Source organism: Oryctolagus cuniculus, chromosome 4, assembly GCF_964237555.1.
Source record: "Oryctolagus cuniculus chromosome 4, mOryCun1.1, whole genome shotgun sequence".
NCBI lineage: Eukaryota > Metazoa > Chordata > Mammalia > Lagomorpha > Leporidae > Oryctolagus > Oryctolagus cuniculus.
Genome location: NC_091435.1, coordinates 146,817,613 through 146,843,404, shown reverse-complemented (window position 1 = coordinate 146,843,404; position 25,792 = coordinate 146,817,613). Strand labels below are relative to the sequence as shown.

Genomic DNA, 25,792 nt, shown 5'->3' with positions numbered 1-25,792 from the left:
GCCTCCCCCTCCAGCTCTGGAGTTGAGACGAGAGTAATCTGGGTTGGATTCACGTGCACTTTCAGAGCACCCGCGATGTGCAAGCTGTCTGCATGCTCGGGACATCTCTGCTCCCAGGACTCAAGAGTTGTCCTCAGAAGCCGGTGGGGCTGCAGACAGATGCTGATTCCTGCCTCAGGCCACCTTCCACGGCGAGCAGTGCCTTTCCTCGACCCCCGCTTTGAGCTGCTGCTGTGGCCTGGTCTTACTGCGGCCACCCTTACGCCTCTACTTCAGAGAGGTGGCAGGAGGGGCTGGGGAAGGGCCCCGCTTGCAGCCGTAGGGGCTTCTCCCCACCCCCACCACCCTGGCCCGCTACTGTCCCTCTCTGAAAGTGTCCAGTGACCAGGGCTTCAGTCTATGGACTAGTGTGCCTCGGCATGGGCTGCTGGCCCGAACAGATTCCATGCAGGTGACTCAAGTGACACCCCTCGTGCAGCCAATCGGGTCAGCCACTCACTGCATGCCATGCCGGGCCCCAAGCAGAGCCAGTGAAGGTAAGCAGGTGGAGTGCTGAGTGGCGCTCTATCTACGCTCTGCCTGTCAGGTCTTGCATGGCAAGAGCCCTGCCTGCTCCAGCCTTCTCCTGCGAACAGGCCCAGCCTGGCCCCTGAACCCCCCGGGCTGCCATTAGTTGGCCAAGGCCCAGGTCCAGTGTGAGTGCGGCATGCTGAGCCGGAGCCCCAGGCCAGACTCCGCCAAGGACAGGGAGGCCACCTCCTGCGGGCACAGCTGGCTGCATCTCTGGGAGGAAACAGGATCTGGGAGGGGAATCCTCAAGGAGGGTGATTGGCTGGCATGGATACTGCGGGGGTATTTATAGTCAAGGCTGCACAATTGGTTTCCCTGTAGCTATGGGGTGTCAGTCCCTGTGCTGCTAGGCAGACTTTGGCCAGGACCAAGGAAAGCAGCCAATCACAGTCGGGGAAGCCCGTTGCTGGGCAATCTTTATGACGGGGGGAGGGCTGGGGGCTGGGCCCAAACACCTGCTGCTTCACAAAGCTTGGAGCACCGGGCTCCCCGCCCCACCCTGCCAGCACCCCAGCCCCGGCAGTGCACAGGGCAAGCAGAGGGGGAAATGTGCTGCACCCTGTCTGTGCACACGCTGTCAGCTCTCCCTTCTCCAGGGAAAGCCATCCAGTCACGAGGGCCGGGCAGCCTGTGGGCCGCTGGGGCTGGCTGCCTTGGACACCCAACAAGGCAGTGCGAGAAAAGATCAGCTTCAGTCCCTGGGCCCAGAACGCTGACATCAGGAAACACAGCGAGAAGCGATCATGTTCATTTCTGAATACCACACATGTGGGACAAACCCTCAACCCGAAAACTCATGGAATGTTACTCCCTAAACTGGTGGGTTGGGGGCATCGCTTTTGTTTCTGAGTTCAGCGACTCTCTGCAGCCCAGCACTTCACTGAAGTTCTCCATTCTAAGGGTTTGGCAAGACCTGTTGGAGTCATACTCTAGAACAGCCGACACCTCGCGGCTTAGAGCTTCTGTATTGCTTTATGCTTTGTTGTGTTTTCCCCCCAGCCTTCCCCATAAACCGGGGGAAGTTGGGAAGCACAGGATGAATCCTGTGAGTCTCCGCCTTCTCCCGCTGTGCTGACAGGCCTGAGACACCCGGAGATGACAGTCAGATAGCTGGGGCCAGGCAAGAGGGCTGCAATAGACAAGGATGCGCTGTCTCTTGGTTCCTGCAACAAACAAGTGCTCGCCCACTCACCCACTCACAGGTGTGCCCTGCACGGCCGCTTCTGCGGCTGACAGGTCTCTGGAGGTCTGATCCTTATTCTGCGTCCTACCAGCCCCCATTTTTAAAGGATTTATTTATTTGGAAGGCAGAGTTACGGATACAAAGAGGCAGAGAGAGGTCTTCCATCTGCTGATTCACTCCCTAAATGATCGCAATGGCCAGAGCTGAGTCGATCTCAAGCCAGGAGCCAGGAGCTTCTTCCAGGTCTCCCAGGTGGGTACAGGGGCCCAATGACTTGAGCCATCTTCTACTGCTTTCTCAGGCCATAGCAGAGAGCTGGATCAGAAGTGGAGCAGCCGGGTCTCGAACTGGCGCCCATATGAGATGCCAGCAATGCAGGCAGTGGCTTTCCTTGCTATGCCAAAGCACCGGCCCCAACCCCCAGTTTTGCCAGCTTTGGTGGCTGCTTCATTGGAGTTACAGCTCACAGGTCTGCCATCTGATGGCCCTGACATCAGATTAAGGACGCCAGTGCACCCACATGTGTCCCCGAGCGGTGAGGGGTGCCTCGAGGCCTTTGCCTGCTCAGGAGCAGGGCAGGGACACAGAGCGCGGCTGCCCTCCAGGCTGTGGAGACTCCACTGCAGAGAACGCTGTTACAGCTGCGACTGAACGTGGCCCCGTGAGAGTGCGGATTCTCCAGCACCTTCCTTACTGCCTCATCCCCGACACGCAGACCGACCCGTGCCTGGTCCACAGGGTATGCTCCAGACACGTGCTGAGGACCAGATGAGTGCACTGACAGAGCCTCACCCTTCCCTTCCGTGACGGTCAGGACGCTGGCCCAGAATAGGTGTTGGGCTTCTTCAACAGCAGTCCTGTTTCCTATGTGCGGAAGGTCACGGAGGGCAGTGCATTCAGGTTGGCATCACAGGAGCCAGGTGTCTGATCCCGGGGCTCCCGGGGCTCCCGGGGCCAGGGCCTGACGCCCCAGCCTGGGGCTCTGGGAGCTGAGGTCTGAGGCCGACAACAATGCCTATTACATGCACTGTCTGTGCCCATGAATTTTGAAGAGCACAGACCAGGGTTCATGACAGTTGGCCCATCCAGAGCATTTGTAGACAGAGCCTGGGCCTGCAGGGCCCACAGATGGCTGGGACCAGGGAGAAGAGGCTTTGGAAGTTGACTTCTGATTATATTCTGGATCCCAGGCTAGAACCCTTGGGTGGCCTCTCCCTGGGCCTCAAGTAAAACTGTCCTAAGAAAGGCTTCCGTGCCCTCTGGGAAACATTCGAGATGGATCCTCAGTATGACACGAGCACCCCTGCCTCCCACGGGAACACACTGCACCCTTACAGCCCAGGGCCTGTCTACAGCGCAGCCAGCAAACAAGAGGATACTTGAGACAGGGCATTGCTGCTCAGCTACCATCCCCAGTACAGCAGGGGACCTGCTGCAGAGACACAGGGAGACCCCTTCTGTTCCTTTACTACATGTCTAGGGCCTGTCTTCACACATGCGAGACCCAATCCTTCTTGTTACTATCCAGTGTACTGAATTCCAGGGATTGAAGGGAGAAAGAAAAAGAGACTTTACCATACAGCTCCTTTCCTTCGCATTTCTGCCATTTCCGGATTCCGTTTCCCACGCCTTGGAGTCCTGTGAAAACACAAGTACTGGTATGAGGTTCTCCACAGCGTGAGACTCAGGGCGAGCGAGCAGTGCACCAGTTCCAGCCGTATCTGGGACCAAGCTGTGGGCTGCTGGAGCCTGCACTCCCGGACTCAAGTGAGGACTAGATGGGATGCACTTGGAGGAATGGACGCAGCCCTTACACTTCAAAACGTTTTTATAAGTAATTTTTTAGAAGTTAAAAGTAGTTTTCAAAGGTGGTGGGGTTGCTTGTCAGGATCATCCAGGAAGAATTTCTTCAATGCAGAGGCCCATTTTCTATTCCCCATAGCTCTATTGTATAAAGCATTATTTTAGAGGACATTTGCTATCCATTTTGCCTGCCTATTTCTATAGGTGGTGAATCTCCCGTTTCTATAGTCTTGCTGGGTAGTGCTGGTGAGGGGATGGGCTTATCCCTATGGTAACGGAAATGATAGCTGCTGGCTCTCCCAGCCTCCCTTGCAGCTAGCACAGGCATGTGTGGTCTGGCCACGGCCAATCAGATGCACCTGTGCCTGACCCCGTCCTGGGACCTGTGATGCAATCAGGAATCTCTCTCTCTCCCTCCCTCCATCCCTGGCAGCAGCTGCAAGTGCTAGCGCAAGGTCGAGCTCCCGGCAGAGATCTGGCATATGTTCTGGCAGGAGAGCCGCTACAAGGAAGTCAGGTTCCTGGCATGGCAGGAGTGCATTGCACTTCTGGTGGTTGTGGAGGTTTCCTCACCAGACCAGTGCCACAGCGCAGTTTGTGGCACTGCTCCTGGGAGCTCCGCGTGCAGTCTGGTCCCTTTGCCCCACTCCCTCCTTGGCCCCCTTCTCTGCAGGGCCCTCTGAAGCCAGCACTTGGGGTTTACCCTCACTGACACGCTCGTGGAGGGGAGCACACAAGACCCATGGATGGCTGGGACAAAATCCAAGACAGCGAAGCTCTTTCAGAGCTGGTGCAGATCACCTCAGGCCACGTGTCCAGCTTCTCCACAGCCACGGGGATATGTGGACAGGCCTCTCCAATACTTGAGGGTGTCCACGCACAGTTGTGAGAAGGAGGGTTCTAAGGAAATGGCCAGGGAAAGGCTATAAAGGAGGACACAGAACCCTTTCTGGCCTTGCAGCCCAAATCCCTGCTGACCCAGTCTGGCCACGTTCCTCCTGTCACAAGGCCACTGCAGGAGGGCCGCCCGACGACAGCTTTCCTGTCCTCAGCACTGTGTTCCTGGCTGAGCTTTGCTCTTTCCTGACTGGTGCTCAGGCCCTCCTCTGCAGGATCAAGGAAGCTGCACTCCCTGGTGGGGGCCCTGGAGTGTGGAGGAGCCAGGGGGAGATGCTGGGAGGGGTCTGGGTTTGTTTTGCAGCTCATGCACCAAGAGGAGGGAGGCGTGGGGACGAGCTAGTCTCAGATGGATTCTCCCTGGGTCTCAAGGAGTGGGCCTGCAAGCTGGCCTAGTGTGGGCTCTGCTGGACGTCAGCATTGCCCAGCGGGCTCTGCAAGCTGTGCACTTTCCCTCCGCTCTGGTGACTGTGTAAAGGGCACAGGCCTCTCCAGGGTTGTAGCACACAGAAGAAATCTCCATGGGAAGACATTTAGGGAAAACTCAGCAGAAACATGCCCAGCAAACAGGGTCGTTTTTTCCAAGTCATGGTCCTGAGGGTTGGTCTGGAGTCATGGGGGGTCTGTGTTAGTGCTAGACAGCTGTCAGGGGGCAGCCCTGATGGTCACCATGTCCTGGGCTTCCTGGTGCTCTTCGGCCCCCTTAGCCATGCCCCCATCTCCTGGAAGCAGGTGCAGATGACAAAAGAACCAACCAGTCAAGAAAACTTCAGCAGCTGCCAGCATTCTCAGCCCTCCAGAATCAATTTCTTTTCCCTAATGGCTTCCAGAGGAGGTCCTTGGAGCACTGGGGCAGCCCCAGCCTGTGTGGCTGGTGCAGGCAAGGCCATGCCTGGCTCCCTTGCTTTAGTGGTGGAGTCGGTGCGCATAAGGGCTCTGTGGACAGAAGAGCCAGGGGCTCCAGAGATGGAGGGTAGGTGGGAGGCAGATATGTCTTCCCCGTGCCCCAGGTGGACCCCCATGCAGGCCTGGGGTGCTTCCCTGACCGCTGACTACAAAGCCATTGGCAAACATGGAGCTCCACCCCGTCAAGCATCTCTTGGAGACAGGCAGCGCACAGCTGGCCTCTTGCACCCCAGTGCCAGCCTTGGGGAGGGCTCTGGAGGGCTTCCTGGACCCTGAGGATCCGAGGGCTCCATCCTTAGCCATGGGTATTTTATTCACTGTGTGTCCCCTTTGGGAGATGACAGAAGCCCGGGCTTCTCCTGTCCACACTCTGCAAACACTCACTTGATTTCACCACTCTGCACTTTCCCAGAAAGTCTGCAGAAGTTCAAGTGCGAAGAGCACATTTCAGATCTCAGCCTGCCCAAGCCTGTGTTTCTGCCACACCTGTCCTACCTCCCATCAGAGATAGACTGGGAGGGAGGCTCAAAAAAGGGAAAGCTGAGGCCCAAAGTTGTGCACGGCCACCAAGTGAGCTCATCTGAGAGACTCAGCACGCCGATTCCCGCCGGGTGTCCTGGTCCCCGCCTCGTCCTGTGCTGGAAGCAGGCCTCAGTTGCCCAGGAGTCGGCCTCAGGCTCGGGCCCCCTTTCTCCAGCACATCTCCCTTCAGGGAGAAACTCGGCTCCCCAGGCTGAAGGCAGCCCCCACGGGCCTGCGCGGGGTCAACTTGGGGCACAAGGAAACGCCGGCACCGTGGCGCTGGGGGCGCGGCAGCCACGGGAGCGGGTGGCGGGCTCGCCCACCTCTGTGGGGAGCGACCCGCGGCAGGCAGGCGGTCTGGGAGAGAGAGCCGCGGGGCCCCGGGCATGGGGTAGCCGGGCTAGCGTGCGTTACCTCCTCTGCGCTGCGGCTGCGGCTGCGGCTGCGGCTGCGGCTGAAGCTGCGGCGCGCCCGGGTCCGCCTGGCGCTCGGAGTGCGCGCCCTGCGCGGCGCGCCGCTGCTCCGAATGCACGATGAGCAGCATGTCGATGGCCACGGCGTGGTCGTCCTTCTTCAGCTCCATGCCGCCGCCTCCCTCCGGGCCCGCGCGCCGCGGCCTCTCACGACGCTGCCTGCGCTGCAAATGGCCCCGGGCGCGCCGCGGCCGGGCGCGGGACAGGCGAGGGCGCGGGCGCGGGAGAGAGAGGGCGCTCCCTTGCCGCTGGGCCGCTGGGCGTTGCGTTTCGCTGACTCTGCCAAACACGCCATTAGGGCCGGCCCGGGAGGGCGCTGCCCCGAGGAAGCGGCTCTAAGTCACCTTTGAAAGGAAATCCCCGGGGCTGAGCCCTGACCTGCGCTGAGGCCGCCGTCAGCGGCGGACGCTTGCCGGGCTCCATCCCCACGGTGCCAGGGGGCTCCTCCTCCGAGTCCCTGGCAAAAGAGAAATTCACGATGCTGTTGACAGGGACCATAGGTCTAGGAAGAGCGAAGGGGCAGGGGTGGATTGCAAGATGTGCAGACGCAAGCCAGGCTCTGGTCTTGCCCCCATTCATTCCCTGGGCTCTGCCTCTGCCTCTGGGAGGGAGCAGCATGGGGTGCTGGGGCCAGGAGCGCCCCTGCAGAACTTGGAGCGTGCCCATTGAGCAGCTAGCTAACCATCCTCTTTGGCTTAACATGGAAGTCTAAGAACCTTTGTTTGTTCTAGAAGCCTAGCTTCTGCTCTGGGGGAAGGGTCCATAGAGAGAGAGAGTGAGAGGGAGGGAGAGAGAGAGAGGGAGAGAGGAGGACGCTGGGGCACAGGGAGCTGGACCTGAGGACCTGGCCTATTTTTAGCCAGGCCTGGGGCCGGGGGCCAACAGCAGCAAGGCATTTGGCTCAAAGTCTCAGCAGTGTTTACATGGGCATCTGCCTGGTAGACCTTGGCACTGGGGGCCCACCCCGCGGGGACAGCTCCCCAGTTTGCCTCTCCACCGTTAGTGGGTGCTGCCTCCCCTGGGGCCTTTGTCCCGTGGCAGCGTGCTGGCCTCACCCTGCAGCCAGCACCACCACAGGCTGCATTCCGGAGCGGCTCCACCACTTGCTGGTCATGTGACCTTGGGCCAGCCCACTTCCCCTCCGTTTCCTTACCCGTATCATTGGGGTCATAAAAATTCTTGCAGGGCTGTTGTGGGAATGGCATGCGGGTAAGGTGCCTGGCATGCACTGAGTGGTCTCCAAATGGCGGCTGTTATTCTCACCTCATTTTAAGGGTGAGGTGCGGGACAGGTGGAGTTGGTGGTGGAGCAGGGCGAGCCACACCCTCACATTCGGAAGGGCTTCCCCCATGCCTGTGGCTCACAGTTTAGTCAGATTTCCACCACCCCCTTGCCCACTGGGCACCTGTCACTGGCTCCTGATAATGTTGAGTCCCTACAGCAGATGGATGGGTAGAGGTGGGTGACTCCCAAGCCAGGTCTCCTCCTGGGAAAGAGTCTTGTCTGGTCCTTGTTTGCATGGTGCCTGGGGCTAACCACAGTCTGCCTGCTCTCTGTGTGGTTAGGGAAGTAAGAAGGATGGATTCCTCGAAGCGCCTAGGGCTTGGAGATTGCTATGGCAGCGCTGTGGTCCCAGCATTGCTGCATCTGAGCTGGGACAGCATCGCCTCACTTCCTCGCAGGTGCACAAGCCCCTGGACAGCGCTACTTATTGCTGGATGGGGCTGAGTGGGGGAGGGGAGGAGGGCTGACATCCTCTTCCTTACACCTGCACTCCCATCTTCCCACCCTTACTTCCCTGCCAGGAAACCTTACTCATCCCGGTGTCCCCTCCCACAGCTGCCTCTGCAGAAGGAGGTGATGGCCTGGGAGTTTGCAGCCGGGGTCCAGGAAGCTGGCCAGGAGGGCCCCTGCATCTCTTCATGTCAGAAACAGACATCCAGGGCTGGCGCTGTGGCACAGTAGGTTAATCCTCCGCCTGCGGCACCGGCATCCAGTATAGGCACTGGTTCTAGTCCTTGCTACTCTTCTTCCTATCCAGCTCTCTGCTATAGCCTGGGAAAGCAGTAGAAGATGGCCCAAGTCCTTGGGCCCCTGCGTGGGAGACCCAGAAGAAGCTCCTGGCTCCTGTCTTCAGATCTGCATAGCTCTGGCTGTTGTGGCCATTTGGGGAGTGAACCAGCGGACGGAAGACCTTTCTCTCTGCCTCTCCCTCTCACTGTCTGTAACTATACCTCTCAAATGAATAAATAAATAATCTTAAAAAAAAAAAGAAACAGACATCCTTGGTTGAAAGACACTTTGGGCCAGATAGCTCTTCCTGTGCATTGTTGGATGCTTAACAGCGCCCCTGGGATCCACCTCTTAAATGCCAGTAGTGCTCTCCTTCCCAACTGTGACAACCTAGGGTGTCTCCAGACACAGATAGATGTTTCCTGGGGGACAAAACTGCAAGCTTCTGAAACAGGCATCGCCTTGACTGCTCTGGGAGATGTTGCAAACCCAGGGTCCCCATGCCACTGGCATCCCCATGGCCATCAGTGCATCAGCACAGCTTCTCAGGGCCTGCAGAGCCGCTCCCTGCCACGAGCAGGGGCAGAAAGGTGGGATGTTTTTCTTACTCCCTTGGCCTCAGCTGACCTTGTTACACACCCCTCTCTGATCACCTGTTCTTGGGCTGCAGGAGGCTCTGGGGGAAGGTGATAGAGCCAAAGACCTCTGGATGTATCAGGAAAGTAGATGGCGAGCAGGAGAGAAGACAGAGGCTACTGAGCCATTCAGCCAGAGGCCCCCATCCCTTCTGCTCGAATCCCCCTTCCAGCTGCACCCACAGCCAGTGGGACCAAGAACAGCCTCAGCCTGCAGTTCTACACCCTGGGCCCAGCTTCCTTCAACAGTACCGGCTCTCCCCTTTGCCCTGCCACACCCACACCTGCTGCAGCTGAAGCTGCGTCCCCCACTTCCCAGACACACACTTCTTGTCATTTCCCAACACACCGAGCCCTCATCCTGCACCATCTTGGAAACATGGGACCCAAGGGCTGCTGTAGTCTGACCTGGGTAATTCACCTGCATTCTTGCCTTTGGATCTTACAAACCAAGGGCTAGCTGCATTCTTGGACAAAACTGTGTCTTTGTGGCACCTGTCTTTTCAGCCAACCGGATGGTCCACAGCCACCAAATTTGGATAACATGCCAGTCCCCTCTGAAGCAGTTATGCTAGGGAAATATATGTTTCTAGACACCACCTCCTGGCAGGGTGACATCGAGTCTCAATTCTCCTCATCTGGGCGGAGGTGTTGCTGGGATCCAATGAGATGAAGCCCACAGCTGTGGCTTCCTACAGCCCGTGGCTTCCTGGGCCCTGCTCTGGGAGGATCTCATTAATGTGGTTCCACAGTTGGGGGAGGAAGCCGAATAAACTGGAGATGATCCCGACTCCTTGTGGAGCAGGAATTCTTCCTCCCCATGTCACTGCCATTGTGTCACTGTTCTACCATCAAAAAGGCACTCAGTGACCCACAGAATCCATTCTTTGCAGAACTGACCCAGCAGAGCCCAGCTGTGCTGCCTGTCTCCCCTGCTCACCACACTCTGTGTACATTCAGGGCTTGTATCTTTGCATAATCTCCATTTTACAGATGAGAAAACTGAGGCTTGCAAGCCTAAGTTCAGGGATTAAGATGGTGGAGTAGGGAGAGAGCTTGCTGCTGAAGTCTAGGAGAAGATAGTTAAAAAAAATGGAGAGTGTGCTCTCAGGGGAGAGTCAGAGAGAAAACAGTAGAGGAAATGCTATGTAAATTGGAGGAACACAGTGGACCTATGAGGAGGGTGAAAATGTGCACAACTTAGGACCCCACCAGCCGAGAGCCTCTGCACCAGCATTGGAGAGCAAGATAAGATCAGACTGCAGCAGCCTAAGCTACTGGTGAAAAAGCTGCAGGAAGAGCCTAGAGGGAATCCAGCTTGGAGCCTGTGGGGGATGGTGTACCTGACAAACTAGAGGAAAAGAACCAAGTGGGGGCACATTTTCTCTCTCCCTGATCATGCTCCAAAGGCATCCTTAACAAGCTGACAGAGAGCAGGCGCCATTTTGGACATACGTAATCGCTGCACTGGCTCATGTCTGCATCTGGCAACCACCCACACAGACTCCTGAGTCTGGTGGGGAGAACCGACAGGGGACTGGGTGCTCGTGACTGGGAGGCTTGTGTGCCAGCACTGTGAAGACACTGAGGCTGCGTGGGAGGACTCAGGGTGTGGCTGGGACATTGTGCAGTCACTGTGGGAGGCTCCACACGATCAGGGCTTCCTCGTTCCCTGGTGAGGGACATTGCTGGGGAATCTGAGCTTCCACTGAGGACTGCACAGATCCTGTGTGTGGTCCTTGGGCAGAGTGGATGAATGATATACTTACTGGGGCAGCACCCAGGCACTGGTCTCCTTCCAGGAGGAGAGCTCAGCTGAGTCTACGCCAACAGACAAGAAGAAACCTCCCCTCTGATGAAAAAAAAGAGAGATTTACCACACCAAACTGGGGTGTGTCACCTCAGACACACCCTTCACCTTGGAGCACTGAACAGAGCTCCCTGGCTACTGACACCACATACCTCTAGTTATTCCCTGAAAGCAAACACTCCACTAATCCACACATAGTCCAAAGACAAAAGCAACTATAGCAAAAAATCAAAGAAGAAAAGAAGAAACCAATGAGTATCCCTACAAATACCAACTAACAAACATACCAATCCAAGAAACAAGAACAAGGAAAGAACTCCAAAAGAACTCAACACCTCAGTACTAGATTGTGAAGATGATGAGATGGAAGAAATGCCAGAAATTGAATTAAAAAATTGATCATAGGATTACTTAGAAGTAATCAGAAGCAACTGCACAAACTAATGAAATCCATACATGACATGGAAGAAAATTTCTCCCACAAAACAGATCTTAAAGAGAAATAAAAATGAAATCTTGGAAATGAAGAATGTAATAGAACAAATAAAAAATGCAGTGGAAAGCCTTAACAACAGAATTGGTGAAGCAGAAGAAAGAATACCCAACTTAGAAGATAAAGCACAGGAAATTATAGTCAGACCAAATACGAGAAGAAATTAAAAAACTAAAAGTACTGTTGGGAATCTACAGGACACTATCAAATGACCCAACATAAGGGTTCTGGGAGTTCCTGAAGGCATGGAAAGAGAGAAAGGATTAGAAGGCCTTTTTAGTGAAATAATAACAGAAAATTTTCCCTATTTGGAGAAAGAAAGGGACATCCAAGTATAGGAAGCACATAGAACTCCTAATAGACATGACCAGAAAAGATCTTCACCATGACATATTGTAATCAAACTGTCCACAGTAAAACATAAAGAAAAGATGCTAAAATGTGCACGACAGAAACACCAGATTGCTTTCAGAGGATCTCCAATTAGACTCACAGTGGACTTCTCATCAGAAACCCTACAGGCTAGAAGAGGATGGTGAGATATATTCCAAGTCTTAAGAGAAAAAAACTGTCAACCCAGAATACTATACCCTGAAAAGCTCTCATTTATGAACAAAAGTGAAATAAAGACCTTCCATGACAAATAGAAACTGAAAGAATTTGTTACCACCTGTCCAGCCCTGCAGAAGATGCTTAAGGATGTGCTGCACACAGAAACATGATCATCTCTACTGAGGAAGGTAAAGGAAGAAAAGCTCCCAGTAAAAGCACAAAGGAAATCCAAAGTAAAAAAAATAGGAATATTTATGGAAAAATGGCAGGGCAAAGTTGTCACTTATCAGCAGCCACTTTGAATGTAAATGGTCTTAACTCTCCAGTTAAAAGACACAGACTGGCTGAATGAATTAAAAAACAATATCCATTTATTTGCTGCCTACAAGAAACACATCTCACCAACAAAATGCATGCAGACTGAAAGTGAAAGAACTTTTCACCCTATAGTTGCAGAATACACATTCTTCTCACCTGTGAATGGAACCTTCTCTAGGATTGACCACATGCTAGGCCATAAAACAAGTCTCAGAAAATTGAAAAAAATCAAAATCCTACCATGCATCTTCTTGGACCACAATGCAATGAAGCTGGAAATCAGCAATTCAAGAATCTCTAGAACACATGCAAATCCAAAAGGCTGAACAACATGCTCCTGAGTGAACAGTGGGTCACAGAAGATATCAAAAGAGAAATCAAAAAATTTCTGTAAACAAATGAAGATTACAACACAATATATCAATGGGATACAGCAAAAGCAGTATTAAGAGGAAAGTTTATAGCAATTGGTGCCTACATCAAGAAATTAGAAAGGCACCAAATAAATGAGCTATCAATGCAACTCAAGGATCTAGAAAAACAGCAGCAAACCAAACCAAAAATAGTAGGAGAAAAGAAATAATTAAAATTAGAAAAGAAATCAACAAAATTGAAACAAAAAATACAAAAGATCAAGAAAACAAGAAGCTGGTTTTTTAAAAAAATAAGCAAAATTGACACACCATTGGCCCAACTAACCACAAAAAGGAGAGAGAGGCCCAAATAAATAAAATTAGAGATGAAAAAGGAAATGTGACAACAAACACCACGAAAATAAAAAGAAGCATCAGAAATTACTAAAAAGAGCTGTATGCTAACAAACTGGGAAACTTAGAAGAAACACATAGATTCCTGGATACATACAACCTACTTAATTGAGCCATGAAGACATAGAGAATCTAAACGGACCCATTATCAAGACAGAAATTGAATCAGTAATAAAGGCCTCCCAACAAAGACAAGGCCAGGACCAGACGGATTCACTGCTGAATTCTACCAGAAATTTAAGAAGCATTAACTCCACTTTGTCAAGTTATTAAAAACAATTGAAAGGGTGGGAATCCTCCCAAATTCCTTCTATAAAGCCAGCATCACCTTACTTCCTAAACCTGAAAAAGATACAACAGAGAAAGAGAACTACAGACCAATTTCCCTGATGAACATAGATGCAAAAATCCCCAACAAAATTCTGGTCAACTGAATCCAACAATACATCAGAAAGATCATTTACCTGGACCAAGTGGGATATATTCCTGGTATACAAGCATGGTTCAACATTTGCAAGTCAATCCATGTGATACATCACATTAACAAACTGAAGAACAAAAACAATTTGATTATCTCAATAGATGCAGAGAAAGCATTTGATAAAATGCAGCACCCTTTCATGATGAAAACTCTAAGCAAACTGGATATAGAAGGAACATTCCTCAACACAATCAAGGTAATTTATGACAAATGGCCCGTGTCCTATTGAATGGGAAAAATTGGAAGTATTCCCACTGAGTTCTGGAACCAGACAAGGATTCCCACTCTCACCACTGCTATTCAATATAGTCCTAGAAGTTTTAGCCAGAGCCATTAGGTAAGAAAAATAAATTAAAAGGATTCAAATTGGGAATGAGGAAGTCAAACAATCCCTATTCACGTATGACATGATTCTATATATAGGGGATCCAAAAGACTCCATCAAGACTATTGGTAAAGTAGCAGGATATAAAATCAATACACAAAAATCAATAGCCTTTGTATACATGGACGCTGCCATGGCTGAGAAAAAACTTTTGTGATCGATCCCATTCACAATAGGACCAAAAAAATATCAAATACCTTGGAATAAATTTAACCAAGGATATCAAAGACATCTACTATGAGAATTACAAAACATTAAAGAAAGAAATAGAAGAAGATACAAAAATATGGAAAAGTCTTCCATGTTCATAGATTAGAAGATTCAGTACCATCAAAATGCCCATTGTTCTTAAAGCAATCTACAGATTCAGTGCAATACCAATCAAAATACCAAATCCATTCTTCTCAGATCTAGAAAAAATGATGCTGAAATTCGTATGGAAACACAGGAGACCTCAAGTAGCTAAAGCAGTCTTAAAGAACAAAAACAAAGCCAGAGGTATCACAATACCAGATTTCAAGACATACTACAAGGCAGTTATAATCAAAACAGCCTGGTACTGGTACAAACAGATGGATAGACCAATGGAACAGAATCGAAATGCCAGAATTCAATCCAAGCATCTACAACCAACTTATATTTAACCAAGGAACTAAAACCAATCCTTGCAGCAAGGACAGTCTATTCAACAAATGGTGCTGGGAAAACTGGATTTTCACATGCAGGAATATGAAGCAGGATCCCTACCTTATACCTTACAGGAAAATCCATTCAAAATGGATTAAAGACCTAAATCTATGACCTGATACCATCAAATTACTAGAGAACATTGGGGAAACCCTGCAAGACATTGGCACAGGCAAAGAGTTCTTGGAAAAGACCCCAGCAGCACGGGCAATCAAAGCCAAAATCGACAAATGGGATTACATCAAATTGAGAAGCTTCTGTACTGCAAAAGAAACACTCAGCAAAGTGAAGAGGCAAGTGACAGAATGGGAGAAGTTATTTGCAAACCATGCAATGGATAAAGGATTAATACCCAGAATATATAAAAAGATCAAGAAACTCCACAACAACAAAAGAAACAACCCAATTAAGAAAGTGCCAAGGACTTAAGCACACATTTTTCAAAACAGGAAATTGAAATGGTCAATAGACATATGAAAAAATGCTCAGGATCACTAGCCATCAGGGAAATGCAAATCAAAACCATAATGAGGTTTCACCTCACCCCGTTAGAATGGCTTTCATACAGAAATCAGCAGAAAACAAAATCTGGAGAGGATGTGAGGATAAAGGTACCCTAATCCACTGTTAGTAGGAATGTAAACTGGTAAAAACACTGTGGAAATGTTTGGAGAGACCTCAGAAATCTGAATACAGACCTACCATATAACCCATCCATCCCACTCCTGGGAATTTACCCAAGGGCATTGAAATTAGCAAATAAAAGAGCTATCTGCACACCTGTGTTTATTGCAGCTCAATTCCCAATAGCTAAGATATGGAATCAACCTAAATGCCTGTCAATTGAAGACTGGAAAAAGTAATTATGGGATATGTACTCTGTGGAATACTATGGTACAAAAATGGAATCCAGTCATTTGCAACAAAGTAGATGAATCTGGAAAACATCATACTTAATGAAACAAGCCAATCCCAAAGAGACAAATACCATATGTTTTCCCCTGATCTGTGATAACTAATAGAGCACCTAAAGGGAAACCTGTAGAAGTGAAATTGACACGTTGAGAAGCAATGACTTGAACAGCCCTTTTTTTGACTGACAAGGAACAGATTTTTTTCTTAATGGAGAATGGGTCTGGTAGTCTTAAGTGATGTGCCAGTGTCCTCCCCACTTAGGTATCTTACCTGTAGGTGCCAGGTAAGACCTCCACCCTTGATACCGCATCCCACTCTGAATACTCTAAAGCTGGTGTATTTATCGACCCCCCTCATTCCCACCCCCACCCTGTAGGGCTCCCACAGGGACTGCTTAGTGACCAGGCCAAGGGAAGAGCATCTGTCAACCAATAGGGTGGTGCTTTCCACACTCATGACAGACACATCTTGACCCAGGGGGCTGGGACTTTTGCTGAGGTTCTTGGAAAAAGTCTTTGCACTCAAGCCCTGACTTGGGCCTTGGGGGCTGGATTTCCCAGCCTCTGTGGCCTCTGTTGGGGGGACTGGGGCAGTTGCAACAGTCTCATGTTGGTAGTTGCGAGCATTCAGGAGTTTTCGGGAGCAGTGAGGTGGCCCTGCAGGGGAGGGAGTGAAAGGGAGGGGCCTGTCACTTTGGCAGGTGTTGTATAGCAACAGCTCCACCCTGTTCTGAGAGGAGGGCAGCAAGCTGTGAAGAGGGCTTTCTGCTTCTCTTTGGTCTGCCATGAGCGAGCTTCCCAGGCGGAGGCTGGTTCTTGAGATTCCATATGTGCAACGCCATGGGGTGAAGTGAAAGCGGGGAGGACCCGGGGGGCTGCTAGGTGGAGGTGGTAGAGGAGGCACCGAGGAAGAGGAAGACAAGGGTTTTCCAGGCAGAGGTGGAGGTGGGAAAGTGATGCATTTCAGGAGGGAAAAGCAGGGAGAAGGGGCCGGGGGGGGGGGGGGAGCTGCGGAGCAGCCAGGACCCATCTGCTGTGGGCGCGGCTTCTGCTGGCCAGCAGGTGGCGGGCAGCAGGGTGAGGGCATGGGTGTGGCGGTTCTGGTGGGTACGATCCATGCCACTGTCCCCAGACAGCGCAGGAGGAGAAGACAGCCAAGCATCGCATGTAAGAAATGGGGAATCTGAGAGCGCGGGCTGCCGGGGGAGGCTGGGGAGCCAGGCTCTGGGGCAGAGGCCTCAGGTGCTGAGGTGCTGAGGTGCTGCCTCAGGTGCTGGCCGGAGCAGGCAGGTGAGACAGAGCCTCGCTCCGGCTCCAGCCTCAGCTCAGGGATCCTGGGCCTCGCAGTCCCACGGGGGTCTCAGTGAGGGAAGCTGCTTTGCTGACTTCCTGCTCATTGTTGAGAATTCAGATGCGGTGCAAAGAGCATATAAAGGAGAACACAGAGCCACCTAGACCCCACCACCCTGTCATCCAGAAGTGGTCGCTTTTAGACGTTCTGCTTAGTCATTCCTGACTACGTTACTGCAGCATGTACGGTGAGCACACACACACACACACACACACACGTATATAGTAGATTAACATATATATATATATCAAAATTGAAATTGTACCATATACAGTTTGGTTCATGTTTTTTTTTTTTTCCACTCAGAACGTGTAATGAACAATTCACTGAAAACTCCTCAACATCTCATTTATTTGAACTGGTAAAGAGGCACTCAACTTATGAATAACCAAAAGATTGACAGCTGTAAGGACCACGGGTATGGTACACACCCACCAGCAAAATGCTCATTGGTGGCGATGCGTTGTCAAGTGGACGATAGTACACTACCCCAGAGTGTCCCGTGCGGCTTACTCCCTCCTTCTAGTGACGTGCCACAATTTGTTTTTCTGTTGTTGTGTTGTGGGGCCCACTTCTATAAGTTACGTGATGATAAGTACCTGTGTGCTCCGACCCCTGACCACAGATCTGGCTATTTCCTTAGAATCCATTCCTGGGAGTGGAGGTACTAAGTCAAAGCTTGTGGCTCTTTGAAGACTGCGATACTGTGGAGTCAATTTACCTTTCAGAGAGCCGGTGCCGCTGCCGTCCCACCCGCGGTGTGCGTCAGCCTACTCGTGCATCGTCACAGGTGTCCAACCAGCCTTCCACACATCACTGCCGCGGCCATTGTGCACACGAGCAAACACTTTCTAGTTTCCACGTTTTGCTACCACAGAGATTGAACGCTTTCTTTCTTTTTTTTTTTTTTTTTTTATTTTTGACAGGCAGAGTGGACAGTGAGAGAGAGAGACAGAGAGAAAGGTCTTCCTTTGCCGTTGGTTCACCCTCCAATGGCCGCCGCTGCAGCCGGCGCACCGCGCTGATCCGATGGCAGGAGCCAGGATCCAGGTGCTTTTCCTGGTCTCCCATGGGGTGCAGGGCCCAAGCACCTGGGCCATCCTCCACTGCACTCCCTGGCCATAGCAGAGAGCTGGCCTGGAAGAGGGGCAACCGGGACAGAATCCGGCGCCCCAACCGGGACTAGAACCCGGTGTGCCGGCGCCGCAAGGTGGAGGATTAGCCTATTAAGCCACGGCGCCGGCAAGATTGAACGCTTTCTAAAACACAAATTTACATAAGTGTGTGTGTGAGAGAGAATTTTTAAATTCTTATACTTAGTTCCTTTTTCCTACTGCAGTGCCACAAACACTTACATGGCTGGCTCAGGATTCCTGTTCAGGATGCCTTAAGTGATTTTCCATATTGCTCTGTCTGTAGCCCATTAAAATCCCACCCCCTACTTGCAGTCATGTGCAAATGCGGGAAGCAGGCCACTCCCAACGACAGGGACCTTAAAGTTCAGAGTCTTTATACCCGGTGGCACTCTTGGCCTTCTTCCGGGGATGGATTTAATGCAAATCAATTTGTCTCTCATCACCATTTCCTAAATGCCTCGGGCAATGCCAAGAGAGGTATCCAGTGGCACGGGAAGGCCCCATGGCAAGATGACTTCACCTTTCCCAAGCATGTATCCGCGAGCCACCGAAACGCCCCCCATCTGCTCACCGCGAGACATAAACCAGGAGTCCCACACCTGGCTCATGCTTCCGGTCCCACTGCATCTCAATCACCTGCTTCTGTCCAACTTTCAAGGACTCACAATAGCCTGGCTGGGTGGAGGGCTTGCACCCATTTTATTGACAGAGAAACAGAGGATCAAGACCTCAGGGTACGTGGTTCCCCTAGTGGATGGGCCCAGGCCTCCCACTGAGCCTAACACACCTGCCATTCTGCAAGCTTGTGTGAATAGGGAACACAAATGTCTTTCCTGGGAGGAGGGTGAGGATTGGGCTGGGGTGAGCAGGGCTGGGGTGTGCAGGGCTGGGGCACTGCTTCTCTGTAGAGGCACGTGTTGCCCCTCTCCTGGGTTTGGGGTGGCTTTTTAATGAGGTACCAAGGAGGGACAGGGAAAGGGGCTTCAGAGTGTCTGACCCAAGTCCCAGATGAGCTAACTCAGGGCAGCCCTTTGATATGAAGTGCACCTGGCTCTGTGGGGAGGCTGTTGGTGCCTGTCTACCCCCAGCAGGACCAGCTTAGTGGCCTGGGTCCCAGGGGGCGCGAGGGAGCCGGGATTTGGTGTCTGTGTGGACTGCAGCCTCGCCCGCCCCTTGGGCAGAGCTTCTAATAGGAGCCGCGGGTATTTTTAGTCTCACGTGTGCAGGCACAGGACACGGCCAGCTGGATGGGAACAGCTAATAAGCCCTGGTCCTTATTAAGTTGGGGAGGATGAGAGGAGGGAGCCCGCTAGAGTTTCCACCTGCCTTGTTTTCCGAGAACTCGCTTTCCATAATTCACAGAGAAGGATTGAGGTCAGGCTGGTTATGCACCGACCAGAGGGCCGAGGGCTGCAAGTGGGCATGCTCAGGGCCCACAGTCTCCGGACCCCTTCCTGTAGGCCAGCTCTGCCCTTGGGGGGGTGGTGAGTGGGGGCAGGAGGCGTGTGCAGCTTTGGGACTGGGTGGGTGGGAACCCTTAAAAGGACCAGATTAGAATCTACTTCCCAATGTAATCCTTGCAACCGAGAGAGAGAGAGAGAGAGAGAGAGAGAGAGAGAGAGAGAGGAGCAAAGAAAGAACTGAGCAGTATCTACTCTGATCCTGAGCTCAAAGTCAAGACACAGGCTCCAAGAGGCATAGGGGCTTGGTCAGGTCACACAGCTGGGGGGTGGCCAGGTCTGTCATCATTTTCCCTCAGGGTCACTTGTGTCTAAGACAGCCTGTCCATTTATTTAACACATAACGTGTTTCCTGTGCCAGTTGGGGAACGCTGTCACTGGCTGGGCAGTGTGGCAAATGTGCAGGCTCTCAGGGTGGGGAGACAGGCTGGGAAGGGGCTTGGCAGGTTTCCAGCCCTCGGCACTGGTCAGAGCTCTGCTGGCACAGGCAGAGCTGACGGTAAGGGTCTTCCAAGGATGACGTGGGGCGGGTGTGCTCTGAGCCCTGTCTCGGCGATGCTTGGAGCCTGTAGCAAGTGGCATGGTCCTCTGTTAATCCACCTACTCCTCCACCGTGGGGTCTGCCGGCCCTCTTCCCCATCCATCTCTGCCTGCCTGCCCCATCTGTCTGCTCCTCATCCACTCACGCACACCCTCACCCCTTCACACCCAGTCCCCTCATCCTCAACCCCTCTGCCGACCCCACCCTTCCAGCCCTGGCATCTCACCTGCCCCACACATCAGCCGCCCATCCAGTATTCATCCATGTGTTGCCTTCCCCATCCAAGCACAATGCCTGCGTTCCACCAGGAACCACAAGCATGTCTAGGCCTTGTGTCTGTGGTAGTGGGCACATGGAGATGAGGGAGGCTCTCTCTTGGGGTTGACAGAGAAAACAGAGGGCAAGTGCATTTATGAAAGTGACAGAATCGAAGAGAGTTCCGGGGAGGGACAATGCCAAGAATCTGAAGGAAAAGAGAGGGACCTGCAGGAGAGTTGATGAGGATGGCAAGGGACTCTCCTTTCTGGGAAGATACAATAGGAAGAATGAGAGGGAGAAAGAGAAAGAGCGAGAGCGAGAGCGCCAGAGGAAGAAGTCGGGAAGGAGAGTGCTATGGCCTGAATGCTCCCCCAGAATCCGTGTGCTGAAATACTCAACTCGCATGGTGATGGCACTCAGAGGCCAGCCTGCGGGAGTGATCAGGTCATGAGTTCAGCCCTCGCAAAGGCAGCCCCCAAACCCTCCCCTCCCCTCGCACCACAGAAGGACTTGGTGAGCTGGTGCCATCTGGGGACCAGAAGGTGGGTCCTTGTCGCATACGCGGGGGCCGTGCACCTGGACCTAAGTCCCCAGACTGTGAGACAGGAATTGCTGTTGTCTCTAAGCTGGCCAGTTGAAGGGGTTTTGCTATAGCAGCTTGAATAGACTGAGACTGAGGGAAAGCAGGAAAGTGAAAATATGTATGGGTACCCACTCCAGGCTGGGCCCTATGTTGGGGGATCTCACAAGTCTTATTCAGCTATTCCAAACCTTTGTGGTTGGTACCCACCTTAGAGAGATGGAGAACCGGGACCCAGAGGGACACCTGTTCAGCATGACTAAAAACCAAAGATCAGGGCCATTATATAGCATCAGGATGTATTTGAAGTAAACAGACCCAGGACAATCGAAAAGCATGCACTTGACCATTAACTTCAGGCTTGCACTGCCCAGAACTGGATATGGATAGAAACCACGAAGACTGTTGGCTCATGTGGTACCCAGGGGATGGAGGTTGTGGGGCAGGCACAGCTCTTGGAGTCTGATGCCAGGTGCACCTGTCTGATGTGGAACTGGTGCATCCCTTGGCGCCTGCACCAGATCCAGGGTCCTGCTGGCCAGGGTCCAGGCCAGGCTTTAGCAAGTACCCTTAGACCAGACCTGTAGGCAGTGAACACAGCCAGTTCAATGCTCAGCTTTGCTTTTGTGATCTAGGGCCTCCTTCTGGGGATGTGGGAGGCAGAACCCCCAGCAGGGATGGGCTCCGCCCACCAAGGCTCTAGCCAGGGCCCCAGGATCCCCAGCCCTGGGCTCCTCTGGCACCAGTTTTCTGCTGACACATCATTCCTGGCACTTTCTGGATCCACATCCAGTTCTGCCTGGGTCAATAGCACCGAACTGTTCCCAATTCCGATGAGGCTCTGGGGCCCACTAGCCAACAATCTCTGTCCCAAGGCGGGGACAGTCCCAGATGGTTAAATAGGTGGCCCAACCCAGCAAGAGCTCCAGTGGTATCTCAGGGACGAGGGCTTGGCAGGAGTCGGGGGAGGGGGAGGCAGACCTGTAGTTTTCCAGACAGAAGCTTTCCAACAGCTGCAGAGACTGTGCAGCAGGGATGAGGTGGGGGCTGGGGGAGGGGTTGGCGCTCACTGGGGATTCCAGGAGGGCTTGGCTTTTGTTCCCTAGAGCCCTGTTGCTCCCCACACACTTGCACGTCTCCTCTTTTTTGAAGCCAGTTTGTCTGTCTGTGGAGCTGCAGAGTTCGGGGCCAAGGGGGTGCCGACGCCTGTGCGCTGGTGCCGGCTGCAGTGGATCATCCCCCGAACGCACAGCTCGGGGGAATGGGGAGAGAGGCGGCTCAGGGCTGAGTTACCTTGGCCATCCCTCCTCCCCCAGCTTTGCCCTGGGCAGGCACAGCCGGCCGCCCACCTGCCAGCTCAGCTGTCCTCCTTGCTCCCCGAGTAATCCCTGCCAGGATGAGCGGAGAGAAACCTGAGCCGGCGGCTCTGCTCCTCCGCAGCCTGCCGTCCTGTCCACCCTCCAGCCAGCCAGGAAGGGGAGGGCAGGGGTGGGGACAGGGAAGGGCAGAGCCGGGGGAGAGCTCTCAGGTCCAGCTGCCTCTGGGCTGCTGCAGCCATGGGCAGCCTGCAGGGCGCGTGCAAACCACAAGACCCGGGCAGCCTGCCCTCTGGAGCCTGCACGTAGGGGCTGCTCTGATGTCACTGGCATCCTCGCACCTGCTGGGCTGTTGCCACCCAGCAGAGTCTCCCTGCCTCCCATGAAGCTTTGCCTTACTTGGCTTCCCTGTGCTGGGAGGGCCCCTGCTGGATATTTCAGTTTTTTTTTTATCCGGCAGAGACCATCCAGAAACCAAAGGGTTGAAGTCGCAGTGTCCCCAGGCGAGTCAGAGCCTCCGTCTCACCTGTAATCGGAGAGCAATCACGCCAGTGCCAGAATGAGGGAGCGCAGGGTGCCCTGTGCACGCAAGGCACGTGGTGGTGACGCTGCACAAGCAGCACCAGGCCCCTGTCTGAAGCCAGGGCCCAGCACACATACGCAGTTACAGCTGCCGCCTCTTTCTGCTATGCTGGACACGGGGAGCAGGGACAGAAAGGGCCCCTTGCATGTGCACCCACCCTGGGCATCAGACATGGTGGCAGGGGCTGCGCCATTCCTCTTGTTTCCCTGGAACAATTTACTTGCTGGCACATCCCCAGGGTTCGTTCAGGGCAATTGGGGTTCTGTATGTGTGTGTGCACATGTGTGTGTATATGTGTGTGTAAGTGTGTACGTGCATACTCATACCTGTGATTAGGCCATTTGACCTTTAGGTCCCTCCCTGGTGCTGTGGGAAGTTGGAGGAGTCCTTGCTCTTCTCTGGGCCCTCTGCTTTCCTCGTCTGGGAAATGGGTATATTGGTTCTTGCTGAACACAGCCATTCTGAAGCCAGCACCCGGCCTACTGCATAGGACAGTGCCCTCGGGGGTCCCCTGACATCCCACCCTGGTGCGCTGCAGAGAAGGGAGGGGAATGCTTGGGGCACAGTCTGGGCAGGGGGGTAGCCCCGGATTCTTGCCAGATGCTGCTGGTCTCTGCAGACCAGGGTGGACAGGCTGGCCCTGGGGTCAGTAGCACCAGGCCACTCAAACCCCACCGGAAACCAGGCAGCCCTTTAGGGCATCCCACCAGTCTGGATTCTTCTCTCGGTCCCCGCTGGTGCAGAAGGGAGTGGGGATGGGCACATGGTCCAGGCCATCTCAACCGCCCTGACCACATCCTCTCAGTGAGAGAAGCTGCAGTAGCCAGGTGTCCACAGACGACCCCTGTCCCGCGTGCCATCCCCGGGCCTGGCAAGGCCTGCTGAATGATGGCTCCTTTCCCCACCCCAGTTCCACTGAGGCTGGGCCCTGGCCCCTGCAGCAGCTCTTGCGCAAGCCAGGCTGGGAGCTTGGCCTCTGTGGGGGTTGGGGTTGGGGTTACGGGAGGCAGGGCCCAGGGCTGGGCCAGGCCCTGAATCACACCAGTGACAGAGACCTGTTTGTGGCAGGACAGTTTGCACTCTGCAGGTGGTCACTGATAAGCCGTCCCCAAGGGAGGGGCCTCTGGGACAACAGGGCCTCTGGCCAAGGCCTGACAGCCATCTGCTGTCAGCCACCAGCCGGAAGGCTGCCAGGGAGACAGAAGACAGTGGGAGAGAGAGAGAGGGAGAGGGAGGAAAGTGGCAGAGAGAGACAGAGGCAGAGACCTAGGGACAGAAAGATACAGGCATTGGAGAGGAAAGACCACCTTGTGGCCCGGGAAAGACCACCTCATGGGCCGGGCCTCGTTGCCTTGGGCCTTGCACACCCCGAGGGAGGAGGCCCACCTGGTTGAGCCTCTCTCTGGGTCTGGGGTCCTGATGGGGCTCTCAGGGGTTGGCAGGCAGCAGAATCAGCTGGTTCAGGTGCCTGCGCCCGTCCTGGTCAGCGGGAGGCCAGGAATCTGCATTTCTAACGTGCTCTCAAGAGCTTCTGTTGTAGGACTGGGCCCAGTGGACCAGCAAGGCTGCACCAGGACAAGCCAGGAGTTGGCGCCTCCTCCCCCTGACTCTTCCTTGCCACACACTGTGGGGTCCCTAGTGGGCTGGGGCCAGGCTGGGGCCGGGCAGGGAGGATTCTGAGGGCACCTCCTCTACAAGCCCCGGGGAGCTTCTTCCGTCTTTGTTCCATCAGCCGGGCAAGCATGGGGGGCACACTGGGAGGTACCCTAGAGGCCATGAGCCAGGCCTCCTATCAGTGCAGTTGAGCAGGCTGGGCTGGGGGCCAAGGCCACGCAGAGGATGAGACCAATCCTTCATCCCAGCTCCTCCTCCACACCAGGCCCTGAAATAGGGGGCCACTGTTGACCAGCCTTAGGAGGTAAAGAAATGAGGGCCAGAGAGAGCAAATGGCATGTCCAAGGTTGCACAGCTACTAAATGGCAGGGTCTGGATGGGAATCTAGGTCAGTTACCCAAAAGCCCATGCTTACTGCCAGCTTCCCCCTGTCCACCACGGGCTCCATCGTCTCTCAGGATAGGAGCCGAGGCTCAGCTACGTTGGCTCCTCCTCCTTCTGCCCCCTGCACCTGGCGTCCCAGCCTGTCAAAGACGCCTCCCAGTACAGCTTGCCTTTCCCCACTGCGATGCCTCGGCCTCCCAATCCAGCCCTCGCCCTTCTTGTGCAGACCTAAGAGGTCATCTTCCAGCTTGTGGTTTCCAACCCGAAGTTCAATATGGAGGCCGCTGCCTTTCGGGGCTGTAGAATTCAGAGCTGGATGCAAACGCACCTGCTCACAGTTTAGAGAGTCTGGGGCCAGGGTGGGGGAAGGCGTGAGGCCATGAGAGGGCTGGGAGCAAATTCAGGGCTGCGTTTCTACGCTGGCCACAGTCTCGGGAACAGAGCCTTTCTCTTTAGGTGTGTGGGTTGTTTCCAGACAAGGTTCATGGAGCAGCGTCCTTGAAGCAGACTGTGAGTGTGTGTGTGTGTGTGTGTGTGTGGTGGAAAGGACAAGGGATTGAGCTCTCTCTGCCCTCCTGTCTCTTCTCCCTTATTGGTAAGGTTCACCCCTGGGGCATTAACCAGCCTGCATGTTCAGGTAGTTACCTGGCCCCTCCTGGGCGCAACTGACTGCTTTCTGGGGCTGATGCACCTTGCACGACGGAAGCTGCGCCCAGGGGAGGCAGCAGCGGCTGGGGCACGAGGAGAGGCAGTGAAGCTGCTGGTGGCTGAGTTCCCCTCTGGGCAGGGAACCCAGGCCCACGGGGCAGAGAGCGCCAAGCAGCTCTGCTGAGCCTCGTAAACTGGATCTGGGACAGGAGGGCATGTTTTTTTATTGGTGAGTAAGATGATACAGAGCAAATTAGGCAATAAAATATTAATCAGGATGATCAAGTTCAAGTTGTATTAAGAGATACGTAGACTTGGCAATAGGAAAGCAAGAGGGTCAGGAAGGCCCGTGGGTCTGCCCCCGACTTGTGTGCCCTGGAGGCACCTCCTGGAGGCGGCGGCGGGTGGCCACTTCTTGGCTCCACACGCGGTGGCTGGTGTGATTCACGCTCTAGCCAGCATCAGAGTTCTCACCAAGAAAGGACCTGCAGGAGCTGCTGATGTCAGACCAC

General features: G+C 53.6%; 1 protein-coding gene across 2 annotated transcripts in view; it reads right to left on the bottom strand.

The window, feature by feature from the left end:
• Nucleotides 1-6,572, bottom strand: part of KY (kyphoscoliosis peptidase) — a 46,409-nt gene extending 39,837 nt beyond the window's left edge. Inside the window, exons 1-2 of one of the 2 annotated variants that reach the window (XM_008266211.4) lie at nt 6,296-6,572; nt 3,329-3,391 (exon numbers count right to left, since the gene is read on the bottom strand). In XM_008266211.4, the coding sequence (XP_008264433.2) occupies nt 3,329-3,391; nt 6,296-6,464 (232 nt within the window). In that variant the 5' untranslated portion in view covers nt 6,465-6,572. The remainder of the gene's footprint in view (nt 1-3,328; nt 3,392-6,295) is intronic. The other variant, XM_002716316.5, reaches the window with a different exon arrangement.
• Between the last annotated feature and the right edge of the window lie 19,220 nt (nt 6,573-25,792).